Source organism: Suillus discolor (assembly GCF_016758755.1).
Source record: "Suillus discolor strain FC423 chromosome Unknown F5147scaffold_138, whole genome shotgun sequence".
In the NCBI taxonomy this organism is placed as follows: Eukaryota; Fungi; Basidiomycota; class Agaricomycetes; order Boletales; family Suillaceae; genus Suillus; species Suillus discolor.
In genome coordinates, this window is record NW_024541385.1 from 18,922 (window position 1) to 33,650 (window position 14,729).

Genomic DNA, 14,729 nt, shown 5'->3' on the forward strand with positions numbered 1-14,729 from the left:
GCTATCCCAGATGGACCTATGGGCAATTGTAGCCATAACATATGGCTAGGTCCATCATTAACAATACATGTGAGTTTCAGCTGGTGCCATAATAATGGAGTAGTATGACTGTGGGCAATAAATAAATTATAGATGTAATATATGGCTGGGTCCATACTAGTTAGGTAGTATACATGTGAGCCAATAGATAAATTGTAGATGTAATATATGGCTGGGCTCATAGGTAATATTATAGATGTATTACATGGCTGGACCCATAGTGCTAGTTGGCCTTTTGGCTGGCCTATATATAGAGATAGATAGAGATATGAGTAACCCCTGGAGGTCAGAGGTAAGGGTACTGGAGGGTAGATGTATGAGTTTGGATCTAGAGGCCTCTGTACCCCTAAACAAATAATAGTACCTCTGGGCCTAGATATAATATAATTTATAGGTATCTTTGGACTTGTACAGTAAAGCAAACTTTAAGAACTCAACTCTAAATAAATTAGGCTACTTTGTGGTTTCATTTTCTACATCTTACCAACATTCTAATTATGTTATCTAAAAGAACCAAAAAGCCCATAGAAAGACTTCTAACTATGGCCACTAAGGGCCAAAACAAGCAGAAGACAACAGACAAGGCTTCTAATACTATTGTTGCACCTAAATGGTCTAAAATAACAATATCTGTTGACTTAGATCAAGCTATAAAAAGTTCATCCCTAGGTCCAACTTCCTATCGAGCCACTGTGTATGAACTGAAGAAGAGGAGGCATCTCTTACTGACCACATTTTCACTCATGCCATCATTAAGAAGAAATACCTTAATCTTGCAATTTGTGTATGTCTCAGACTAACTATGTGCAAGAAGTACTGTATCTGGTTTGTTTTATCATCAAAATATGAAAGAATCTTTGCAAGCTCTGCAACAAGGGTGCTGTTTGATGATATGTTGTCTGCTGTAACATTCAACACCTATGTTGATAAACCTCATGAGTTTTCTCCACTGATATTTAATTGGTTTCATATCCTATTTGATATTCCAAATTCTTCTAGGATTTTTTTGAACACTTTAGCCAAATTTGCACCTGTATGTGACTATAACTAGTCAATGAGAGATATGTCTATCTTTTTGTTTACTTTTACCTTTGAAACCTCAACAATATCAAGGATTATAAATAGCAGCTGTTCCTCATGCTTAAGATATACACATACTGTAACATATACCTAATGATTAGGGGAAGTCTACATATTAGTAGCAAAATTGAGCTTGCTAGTATAGTCCTAGTAAGTAATATTATTGCTTTGGATTTATTCATGCAACATTGACAAGTCTCACCTATAGCATTCTTGCTATATGTCTCCATGTTTTAATGAACATCAACCTGACATTACATGTGACAGTTTTTGGTACTAGTATATAGTATTCTGGCCATCTTGTTTTTATTGACAAGACAAATTCTCAATCCTTCACAATCTTAAAGGATTACAGACCTTTAGTATTGCCACTATCAATTGTAGCTTGTAATGCTGTTTTACCCAAACAGCTCCTTACATGTTTACAGATAGGAATATTCTTATATTTTCAAGGTACATGAGGTACAGTAGAGATAATATATGGTGTGAAATATGATTCTTTGAGAGTCCTCCTATCAGTTTCTTCAAATGCCAGAGTCTCTTGAATTAAATTCATGAGATGTTGAAAATGTTTTACTTCTTCAGGTAGTAGAAATCCTTGAGGATTTATTTTAAGTGTTTCCATATGTTCATAAGTTAAATGTTCATTAGAATTAAATTCAGGAGGATGTGGAATTAAATTTTAAAGTAGGTTATAAGGGAAATGATGATCTACTCTGGCTCCTTGAAGAAAAGTTCCTGACATAGGCTTGACTTTTTAATCAACCCTCTTATACATTCTAAGCTCTGGAACTCTCTCAGGATAGTTGGTAGAGTCACAGGAAATTAAGATATCAGACTCAGTATCAGAGTGTTAATTATAGTCTGAGTCTTGAAGTATAGTGTCTTCATTTTGATTGGAGTTTGTAGTATGGTTTTTGAATGTGAGATTATTTCTAAGTCTCTCAAAACACTCCTCTATAGACTCATTTTCAAGCAAATCTGAAGGATACATCAGGATCTCCTTGCTTGAATTTTGTTCACTAGGTTTTGAGTAATTTAGACTTAAACTTGATTTTGCTATTGTTGAGACTTGGGTTTTTCAGACAAAATTTTGGACTGCCAAAGACTTGAATTACAGAACAGGTATCTCATATCTAAAGCTATCACTTGAGATTTTATACCTTTTTCTTGTATCAATACACTCATGTACATAATCCTGCAATGTAGTTTTTGTGAATAAGCAAGAGCACTAGAGACAATCAAAACAAGCAAAGACAAACATGTGAAATGAGACTCTGAGTCTGAGACTGACATGAAAACAGAGATATCAATACATAGGCATTGGTTTGAAGATGTGAGGGTCCATGTTTTTGGAATTAAGTGAATTTGGATACAAGCCAATAGAAGTCAAAGGGGAAATAGATATGATGGATATATATGAAATTTTGAAATTTGAAGATCCAGTAATGAGTTTTTAGATTTTCTATTAGAGAGATTGATAAGTTGAAATCATAATAATAATAAATAATAGAAGTTTACCTCTAGATCACTAGAGAAAAAACTTTTTAGCCTTATATTTTGGCTCTTCCTCAGGTTCTTTGACCATATCTGAGAGAATAAACCACTCTTTTAAATAAAAGGGGTCTTTGGTTATCTCACTATGAAAAAGGGAGGTAGCAATAGTAGTAAGGTCCATGCGCACAATGCTAAGGACTGGATCTCTATCTAAAGCAAGACAAAGAATGTTCTTAACAGATCCTACATCAAGGTGTCATAATTCTGTAAGTGTGCAAATGGTGTTCTTATCAGAGAAAGGCATAAGTAGGGCCTCCAAGATATCTAAAGCAAGGATGGGCTCTCCATGGTTTTCAACAATGGCAGCATAGGAGTTGAGCTATTTGTACTTACTCTCAGAAAAAAATAAGTTAATATCCTCATAATGACTAGATAAGTATTGGGAGAGAGGCCTCCTTGGATATATAAGAAGTGGTCACATTTAATAGTGCATGCATGTGTCAAAGCTTCTGCAAGCATTTGAGTTAATAGGACTGTCTTGATGACATTAATAAGATGCTGGCTATAGGCATAATGATCTTAAAGCTTATGAACATATTCATGTCATATTCATCTGGATCAAGGGCCTCCTGTAGGGAGTTTAGCTCCCCCAAAAATAATAGGGTGCCCAAAGTATAATCTATCTTAGAACATATGAAAGTTCCAGTCATTCCCAATAATTTCATCCTGACAGAAGCAGAATAACTTAATGGCCTGCACAATGTTGGAAATATACACTGAGTGATAGTCATTATATTTGACTGACTTGCTCCTAAGGTGTTCTTTAGCTTCTACACAAGTCAGTCCTATAGAAGATATTTCAGTCCTACCATCTGCATAAGCAGGTCTGTGATAAGAGATATTTTCCGAAGTAGGTGCAGGGGGAGGTGAATATGATAGAATTTGGGTAAGTGTATTATAAAAGTTAATTGTTTTAATGTACACACCTTCAGAAATAAGGTAGATGTCTTGCAAAACTGATAAACATCACATGATTAGTATGATGAAATTGTGACTATAGCTCATAAAATTAATAACATTTTGCCAACTCCATATACAAGAAATCTGTTCTGCTATCCTATTGATATCATATGTTTGAACAACTTTGTAATTTCAAAATGTATATCCATGCTGAAATAAGAGAGCTATTAATGAAACAGTAATATAGAGGAAGTGGCAAATGAAACTTTGCCACAACTCTGCCCTACTACTATGCTGTACTATTTTAGGAAGGTATCAGCTTACAATAACACAGCCCAAACATGCTCATAGTGTATAGGCTGCAAATTTACAGTCAAAAAAGGCAAAGACTTCTAAAGAAAAAATCAGTAACCAAGGAAATGTGAGTGTGGAAGCCCTCATGTACCAAAAGATTAAAAATAACACAGAAGTAGATAAATGAGTATAATAAAGGAATTTGATGATTTCATATCCTTCTCCAGTTTATTCTGATAATCAATATGAATTGTCTTTATTACTCAAAATACTAATTTCTAGCTACCTGCACATGATTTTATACTACTATATCATGTTATTCTCTACTATATTACTCCTCCACTCATTTTGTTATCTTTTAATAGCTTTGGCAGAAGTTATCTGAGGTCTGTCACACTTGTACCACATCATGTGATGTTCATCCTAGATGATATCAATGGCTGGAATCATAGGGTCAGGGCCAAGGTCTGAAGCTGAGTCATGGTTAGGAGGTAGGTCAAGGTCAAAGCAAGATTCATTATCAATAGAGAGTACAGATAGAGTAGGTAGTGTATGTAAGAAGGTAGAGTAGTAGTAGTATTGTGTGAGTAGATAGTGTTAGCATTAGCCAAAAGAGGGAGCTACAAGTTAGCATAGATATTAGAGAAAAGAGGGAGCCATGGGTTAGTATAAACATTGAGGAAAAGAGAGAGCCATGGGTCAGTGTAGACATTAGAGTAAAGAGAAAGCCACAGGTCAGCATAGATGTTAGACAAAAGAAAAAGCTATAGGTTAGAATAGACATTAGACAAAAATGAAAGCTACAGGTCAGTGTAGATATTAGACAAAAGAGAGAGCCACAGATTAGCATAGATATTGGCCAAAAAAGGAAGGTTAACATTGACATTGGCCAAAAGAGGGAGCCACAGATTAGTGTTAGTGTTGGGGAAAAGAGGGAGTCATGGATTGGCATTAGTGTTAGCCAAAAAAGAAAGCCACAGATTGGTGTTAGCATTACGCAAAAGATAGAGCAACAGATCAATGAAGGTGTTGGCCAAAAGTTGTCCAACATGATAAGAAAAGAATGTAACAATAGATTTAGTTAGATTTTGTAGACAATCTTATTCCACTCACAGTTGCTTGGTAGGGTGTTTACCTATTCCCTTGCTAAAGCATTTATCTATTTCCTTGGCTGCATCAGTGTTCAAATCTCTAACTTTCTAGTTCAAAAGTTGTTTTATTTTAGTCTTGTAATTAGCCACTAATGTTCAATAGACTTACTCATTTGCTTCTCCACAATATTGCAATGTTTTGTCATATATAATCATATTATGGTAGGCTAAAACTAAGCTTGTGTTATTCAAATTACAACAATTAGGATTGCTTCTCCTAACTAAGCATACTATATCATCTAAACATAGTCTATATTAGTTGTTCCAGGGGTATATATGCATTTTTGTTATATGCTCAGATTGTTCTTGCCAATTTTTGAACTAATGTTTTGATAAAGCTGTGGACTATTAAAAATGATGAGAGTCTTCACTATAAACAATTTCAAGAGAAGATTACATCAGCAAGACAAATGAATGTATGAGCTGGATATACTAGCTAGTAGGGTGTTCCTATGAGGAATGGTCATTATGAACCTTATGAGATTCAACATCATTCATCCTGTTTAGTGGAGCATGAGTTCCTCAGTTATGAATGCTTATAGCATGACCAAATTCTACAGAAAGTCCTATATATAATGAGATAGGCCTTACATGAGTGGATCCTTCTACAGGTACCATATGTAATAGTCCAACTAGAGGGATTATAGGAACTTGTCCCACAAGAGGATTATGTACTAGTCCTGCAATAGGCCTTTTATATGCTGGTCTAGGATAGAAATAAGAATAATAAGAACTACGAGAAAGAGGCCCTTTGTCATATTCCGCATTCCGGACCCAGACTGTTCACACACTCATCTCTGGATGTCCAGATCTGACCCACTTTTTACTTCCACTTTTTTCTCCTTTCATATGTCCCTGCTTGGTTAGCTCCTTTTACTGGTCCCCTGGTTATTTACATATCTGACTGTACTCATTTATCTGGACCTTGTTTCATTTCTGACTTCATTTATTATGTTCCGTTATACTATTGATAAGCTTTTCACATGCCTCATACATAGCCTTGCACTGTGCTGACTGATCTTCCGTTATGTTTCCATAGTATATAAACCCTGTAAATTCTCTGTACATCCTCAGTTTGAATATCATATTAGATTCTGCTCATTCCTGCCTCTGTTAAGACCATGCACAAAGGGTAGGACTGATTCCAAAGGGCTTGGCTTCAGCTCGTGCGCTGCACCCCTTATCCGAGTATGTGCCCTTAATTGCAGATGACATCTGGGGGAAGTCCATAGGACTTCCGAAGGAGCACGGGAAAGTCCGGAAAGACTGTCCGGATCCAGATGAGTGTGAGAAACTTTCGGAGGGGTGCGGGAAACTTCCGGAGGAACTTCTGGAAATTACTATGAGGTTTCGTCCTGGTACAGATATGTGTAACGGCTACTCAGGATGAATCCTGAGTAGAATGGAGACAGAGGAAAGGCTGCAGGGACAAAGTCCGAAGCAGAATAGGTCTGGAGGACCACAGGAAAGTTCTGGAGGAACTTCCGGAAACTTGGAGGAGTGTAGGATCGGAGGAGTGTAGGATCGGAGGAGCGGAGGAGTGGAGGAGCGGAGGAGCGGAGCTCCGGCCTAGGGAATTCCTCCCTAGGCCTGAGATGGATATTGACTAAGTCAGAGGACTAGAACTAGTATGAGGACTTAGTGTGAGGTCTAGTGTGAGGACTAATATGTGTAATATTCAGACTAAGGAAATACAGGAGTTTCTACAGGGTTCATATACTATGGAGGACATAACGGAGAATCAGTCAGCGCAGTCCGAAGCTATGCGAGGCTGTGGACGGAGGATGTAGAAAAGTCAAACACTAGTCTATCAGAAAATAGTAAATGAAGATGGAAATGAGAACATAGGAAAATAAAGGCGGAAATGAAATGAGGTACAGAAAATGAGTATAGACTAACTGGAGAAGGAACATACAAAGGGAAAAGGCACAGAAGATAGATGCGGGTTGGATCCGGATGTCCAGAGATGTTCAGATATGAGGGTGTGATTGGTCTGGGTCCGGAAACAGGTGATTACCATAAGGGGATGAGTGCTGATTCAAGGTTTGGGTTCGGATATGAAGCATAGGTCAGATCCGGAGATCCTGAGAAGTGGATATGAAATCAGGTGTCCGGATATCAGATCCAGATGTGTGAATATGCAAAGGTACAGAGATTTGGGTGTATAGACATCTGAACAGATAAAGGACATGGACAGGGGATCCGGAGGTCCAGATGAGGCATGGGAACATTGTTGGATGTAGGTCTGGAATATGGGATATGACAGCCTCCATCCGACTTGAGTCTCTCCTCTTGTCGTCCTCTGATAGTCTTAGGATTGATTCCTATTGACTTAACATCTCCACCTCTACCTTTGGTAGTCTTCCACTGTTTCTTTCTAGTCTGGACTTCGTCCGGATTAGTCTTCTCTCTTGTTTTCTGAATGTCTGCCAGAATTCCCGCGCATTGGACTTCGTCCTATAGCCCTCGGAAGTTAAGGGCATATACTTGGGTAAGGGACGCAGCACACAAGCTGAAGCTGAGCCCTTTGGATCCGACCCTTTGAGCATATTCTTAACACCCTCAGACTGAGACTAGGACACTTCATATAATAACTTTGACTATGGTACTAGTGTCAGATTAAAAAAATGGAGTCATATAAATTACTAACATTAGATCCCTTATTAGCTATCTCAGGTCAATATATATTTAGGAAGCTGGTGAGATTAGTGTTCTTTACAAGTGCTAACAGTATAATGTTTAGTAGGCTGGGATTAATATAAGTAGGTCTTGGACTGTACTAGGCCTCATTTGTAAAGGATAATACTTGCAAAGGTGATGAAATAGTTAGCTTGCTCAAGTGAGATACTGGAGTAACTATCCTAGACATAGGCTCAAAGTTGGGTTCAGATGAAAATTCTAAACTCTGAGGAACTGATTGGATAGCATAGCAGGTAGCTCAGAGATATATTATTCTGATAAGAAAAAAGTGCATCAACACCCACAATATCATGAAATAGAGTAATTATGTATAGAATCTTGAAGATAGGAAGTATGCAAGCATGGTAATATTAGGTTGATTATTAAATCATAGTAAGAGTACAAACTTAGATCTAAAAATAGGTGGGAATTCTGGCACTAAAAATGAGTTTGGAATGCAGTGCAAAATGCACTAGTCTTATAGTCTACTCACATTTAAGACTAAAACATTATATAGCAGATTAGTAGGTTCTAAAGTTTTGTTACATTGGTTGGATATCAGATTAAGTCCCAGTGTGGTTTAGATTCCACTATAAGAGATGTATAAGTACTATAATATATATATTAAAATAACTCTTCATACTCAGATAGGCAACTAATAGAGGGTATCAATCTTAGAAGCTGGAACTGATAAAAAAAGCTATAATATATTATATTAACCATGAATTTTGAACTGGAACAAAGAAATGTATCAAAGTATTAAGCAACATAGCACTATCCTTGGACTTCAAATTAGCTAGAGATGTACTTTCTGGATATTGCATCAGAAGACCTATACTTTGCCTAATTATACTTTAGCACTTTTATGTAATTTTTAGGACTTATAGAAGGTAAATAAGAAACTATACTCTTAGCCAAGATAAATAAGACATTATAAGAAAATGTAAGATATTACAACTTAGTATGATTTAGTGTGATTTAGTGTGATTTAGTGATATATCTAGGTTATCTGCTGATCTTAATTAGCTTAATGACCTGCCAGGCTTAACTAATTTTATTAGACTTGGCCAAGTTTTTTAATATTTTTTAGCAAAATTGTAGGTTTCCTGGTGTGAAGGAAATTTCAGCCTTAGGCAGCTCCTCAGGCTATATGTGCCCAGGGGCAGCCAGTCTTAGCTACTTCCTTCTATTCTTTCCTTATAAGCTCCATATACCTAGGGGCAGCCAGCCTTGGCTACTTCTTTCCACTCTTTCCTTGCAAGCTCCATATTTGCCAGCTTATAATTGTCAAGCATCCACCTCCTACCAATGATTTAGCAGATTTATTTGAGCATGATTTGTTTATTAGAGAAGGATATTTTGTTACTTAATGTGCAAAGAGTAGCAAATTGGTCAATGATATAAAATGTATGTATATAAGTACTTAGTTTGTTTATTCTAAGGAATAGACACACAATATTTCCTCTTCTATTGCTCATCTGAGCTGGTTAGCATACTGAACTATAAAACATACAAAGCAGGCTTGCATTTTACTACTAACTCAAAAGCTAGTTTTCTTGCCTATATGATGACTAATGGAGAATTTTAGCCTTCCTTATTTGTGAATAAACATAAAGACATATTTAAAGTGGTTTGTCGAACCATGAGTACCAAGAAGTTTTTAAACAAGAAAGAGTATATACAGTGACTGATACAACAGGAACCTCATTCTGAGATCATTATTAATCTTCAAGAACTTGTCAGCATCTATATGAACCTTAAGCTAAACTCACACCTGCCTAGTATGTTATTTATACTACACATGATTGACAGCTTCAAATATCTAGCTCTTAAGATGAAATCACTCTTTGTCATGTACTCTATTTAACTAAAGCATAGTATTATATTGTAATACTTTATACATATTTGTTAATTAAAAACCTATATTACATAGTAATATTGACTGATACTTTTGTTTATAGCTAGGTAACAAGTCACATGATAGTTTCATAATACAGTTACCAACCTATATTGTATCTTGTCTTATTCTACATAGCTGCCATAGCTACTTATAAGCTTTTATTTGCTTCCACATATGTTAGTATCTCATGATATCTCATTAATACCAACATAATGCCTACTGAATATCATCATCCTCACAATTATCACACTTATTTGAATATTTGAACTAGACTGGAATTGAGCAAGTATTATATTATAAGAATAAGATACTTATATGACTCTTATAATATAAGATAAAATCTGAGGCCATTTCCTGTTCTCTTGTATTCCTAACAATTATTATATGCACTGTAATCACTAATGATTCAAGGCTGTTAGGTCATTTTACTCTAATATCACTAACTAAAGCTGTTTGACTCAAATTCTAGAGTTTCTGCTCTAATGTCAAATGCTGAGGCTATCTGACACAAATTCCAGAAGTTCTACTCTTATACCACAAACTGAGACTGCCTTGCTCAAATTCTGAAGCTTTCTGCTTCAATGCTATCAACTGAAGTTATATGATTCAAATTCTCAAGCTTTTATATTAATGTCAAATGAGACTATCAGGTCCAAATTCTAATACCAAAGTTAGGGAAATTTTAAATGGGGACATATGAAAGAAGCAAAATCCAAAAATAATATAAATATCAAATAAGAGATATGACAGGGCAGCTAATGTACTCTTCAGATACTCTGGTTATCATTTATTCTTTGTAGAGTGTAAGAGAACTTACCTTGATTAATTCAATATTGAACTGTAGTAACACACACAACAATAGAAAAAACCCTAATACTAATAATCTGACTAACTTAGTATGTATCTAATATAAGATTATACCAAATGTCTTCAAAGAGGTAATCATCATTTTTGATATAACAGGTGACACTATCTAACATATCTAGATACTCTATAGTGATCATGGACACTATAGGTATAACTACCCACAGTAGCATCTGGCCCACTCTTAACCTCTGGGAAAAAATGAGAATCAAATAAGAGAATAGAGTACAAAGTTAAAGAGGTAGTTTACTGCTTGTATACAAGAGATTGCTAGGTATACCTCATTAGGATACTCTCCTAGTTGTAACAGCCATCATGAATAGCATACTATATACTGATATGATGGATAAGGAGCTACATAGCTACTAGCACTTTATTAAGTATCTTCTGCTATATTTTTAGTTAGATACATTATATCATACATACAGTAATTTTAAATAACATTACTTGGATACTATCAGAAAACACCCTTTGGCCTTCCCTCTGCACTCTGTCTAAGCATACTAAAGATTGTCCTATTACCAAGGGTCTTTTAGGTTCTGAATGTAGGATATGTAACTCATTGATAATTTGCTCATCAGGAGGATATCATTACTCTGACTATGATTAGTTGTTGATACAGATATCTAAAGATAGTACCAAAGTTTTGTGAACTGTCTCTGGAGTTATTAAAGTAGGCAGATACATTGTGGCCTCCATAAGCTTCAGTAGGAGCAATTAACCAGATTTTTTAGTACAAAACTCAGAACTCATTAGGGGAGAGCTCAAAAGTGCTTAATATCTAACTGGACCTGTATATCATCTAAAATCTTATAAAAACAGTTAATGTAAAAGGGAAAATTTTATAACAACACATTCATAAATTTAAACTCACCATGAGATTAGGCTCAGGCTTTGCTATTTGTTTGTCCTTGCTAATATTTAACAGCATCACTATAGACCAGTCATTCATGAGATATATTTTTCTGCCAATGCAATAAAAGTAATCAAGGAGGGGCTTAAACCAATGTCATATTTGTCATTAATATTTGATTAGTATTTCTATTGCTATATCTTAGCAATTCTGATAGTATTACTTACCTTCTTAATATCCAACTGAATCCTCATTAGATACTCCTAAATGTAGTTCAATAGCCAGCCTTCTAGGAGTAGCTCTGGTGCACAATCAGCTCCTTTCTCCAGAGTCAAGTATAGGGTTATACAAGCAATGATGCTATGAAGATGACTTAAGGATTTGTTATTTTATATATCTTCTTTCATTTTCTTCAATAGGGACCATAATTGTCACAAGACACATATCACATTTGCTCAATATATACTTAAGAACATGATATAGATAGGTAATATCTCCTTAATACAATCTTCCTTTCCTATAAATAATGTCTGCATGTTTATAAATTTTACCTATGACCTCTGTCTATGTTGAGAGTTTGTCTTTCTCATCTTGTATGCAAGATCATTATTGATTCACACAATTTGATAAGTTGTGCTTTTATGTTTTCATCAACTTTTTCAATATCTTTGAATAGGTTATTGACCATCTTATAGGATGAGAACAATTTATGGGAGTTGGAAATGAATAGGGTCTGAATAGATAAGTACATTTGGATATAGACATAATTAGAAGACTGAAAACAGGGGCTAACTAAAATGGAACATACAAAAGGAAAAAAAATGCAGAAGTCAGAAGTGGGTTGCCAGACATGTGGAGATGATTGTGTCATACTTTTTTATTTTGCATTTATTATGCAATATAAGACCATGAGATAGTTTAGGATAGAAAGAGGAGTACATAATCAATAAAGATTCAGAGTAATTGATAAGATGAGAGAATAACATAATAAATTGAAATTAACTATGCAAAAGTAATACATTCAGATTCAATATATAACCTATGCAGGCAATGTTACTAATAGATAATCTTGCACAGTTAAATTAATAACTCAATACAGGTGTCAAAGCTGTGAAGATTGAAATTGGAATGATTAATATTTTGACCATCAAGAATAAATTAATATTTGAGACATATGATAACAGGCCTCAAAATAAAGCTAAGACCAATAAAATAATGTTATCATCTGAGAATAATAGTATTCAGTCAATGAAAGAAATAAATGTCCTTACCATCATTATCAAGTCATTATATATAGCCCCTGGACAGATACTAATAGGCAAATAGACCAAGCCAAACATTAGAGAAGATGACATTCCTAGATACACAACCTTTTATATTAGCATCTGGTTAGTATTACATTGCTATTTTAAGAAAACTGGCTTAAGCACACCTATCTTGAGGAATAAGAAGAGATACAGAAATGACTAGCATAACTACAGAGTATGAAGAAGATAACAGATGAGAAAGCTATTGAGCATGAAGACTTACAAAAGCAACTTAGGATAGTAAAAAGACACATAGACAGTCTAGCCTATGGAGAGTCATACTTTATATGACAAAGGTGAGTAAAACATTATCTTATATCATAATTATTATACATCAAGACTTGTATCTTGAATTGATATATCAAAGGAGTGTCCTATTTATACATACAGAGTTAATACTTGATTTAAATATTATTATATATTAATATGGCCCATCCAGACTCTGTTTAGATGAGATGGGATGAGATGTATGTCTTACATTTTCTGTTAAAAATACATATCCAGTGTCATGTCTGTATGCATTATATGAAATTAGCGATAAAACACCTACCAAATTTGACCAACACAGGCAAAGGCAAACTTGCAATATACCTAAGTTAAAATCAAACACTACATATTTATAGCAAGATATAGGAAGAGCAGCTTATTTCAATCTTACTGAATATGCAAGATGTATAAACCAAGAGTGACTAAAAAGCAGCTATCAAAGTACTCAAACTAAATATGAGAAATCTAGTCACCAAAAAAACTTGAACCTAACTTCTCTAGTAGATCATCTATGCAAATAATATTAGTAAAATACTGACATTCTTTACTGTGGACTAGATTATCTAATACCCTCATTTATTTTTTGAGGATATCATTGAACAACTTATAGTGAGATTAGATGTGACTCACTCAAGGTTAGAGTTTATAGTAGATCATAATCAGTTTGAGTAAGAAAAACTGTTAAAGTTTAGTAGTTAAAGATATAATTTATATTTGACTTGAGTATGCTCATAAATTCTGTTTAATTCAAAGAAAAAATCAAACTACACATTTCAAAGGGCATTACTGTCAGAAAAGCATATCAGAATCTTTTCTTTCTCTGAGTGATAGGAGTAGTACAGTGTGTCAAAAGATGGGCCACAAATTGAGATATATCATCAGCATAATTAGAGATTTAGAGCTAGTTCGGTAACCCAAGGTAAAGTAAATTTGCCAACTTCAAGGATGATATAAGGTCGGTACAGTAGCCTCTGGTTTGGAGACCGACATTGGAGCTTGAACTCCCTTTGATCTCATGTCTAGCTATATAGCTCAGTATACAACTCAAGATCTATGTGATCAGGAACAACATCTGGGCTAGTGTTATCAGCTCAAGTCCACATCCTTTCCATGGCTCAGGAGTCATCTCATACTACTACAGAGAGAGGGCTGTTTGGACCGACACAGAGATTGATCAGTTTCTCCTCTACCTATCCAACAATCAGGACAAGATCAGCAACACTGGTAACTTTAAAGATCCGATATACAATGGTGCTGCAGAGGCTATTTATGAGTACCTGCAGCAAGGTCCAGCGAAGACTGGGACAATGTATAAGACTGAAATGGGCATCAGTAAGTCATACCAATATATTATTTATCTATAGACTTGATGGAGATCATATAGTAAAACAGACTTTTAACGCTATTCAGAAGTATTGCCAGCAGTCTGGTGTCCACTGGGACAAAATTGGAGGAGTCAATGTCGAGGGTGATGCTTCAACCTCAGTATGGAATGAATATGTTTCCAAGAAGGTATGTCAAGTTCGCTAATACTATTTCATGTGTCTCACTGTTTGATAATAGGGAAATTCAGTCATGCGCCCTTTTTGTGCATCAGGATGAAGACACTATGAGCAAATGGACAGCATAATACCATGAGGCAGTGGTGCCTGAGGGCGTACAGGGTACCAACCCAATATAGCTCTCCCCCCTCCCTTAAGCTCAAGCTCCAGTCCTAGCATACCAGCAGGTGAACACAATACTATTGATCCTGTTCTTGCCACGTCTAGTGCTGGTGTTGCTGGTCCTAGCACCACCCCTACAGCAGCTGCCCTCACTTCTATGCCTGCTTCTCCTTC

At 35.5% G+C, this 14,729-nt stretch overlaps 2 protein-coding genes across 2 annotated transcripts; one reads left to right on the forward strand and one right to left on the reverse strand.

Annotated features, from left to right (window-relative positions):
• Positions 1-1,567: 1,567 nt before the first annotated feature.
• On the reverse strand, positions 1,568-1,786 carry F5147DRAFT_588348 (uncharacterized protein; the record flags this gene model as incomplete). Its single annotated transcript, XM_041432081.1, has 1 exon — positions 1,568-1,786. A coding segment is annotated over one exon (219 nt), but the record flags the coding sequence as incomplete, so codon positions are not given.
• A 12,247-nt stretch (positions 1,787-14,033) lies between these two features.
• Positions 14,034-14,421, forward strand: F5147DRAFT_588345 (uncharacterized protein; the record flags this gene model as incomplete). Its single annotated transcript, XM_041432079.1, has 2 exons — positions 14,034-14,223; positions 14,276-14,421. Coding segments are annotated over 2 exons (336 nt in total), but the record flags the coding sequence as incomplete, so codon positions are not given.
• Positions 14,422-14,729: the final 308 nt, after the last annotated feature.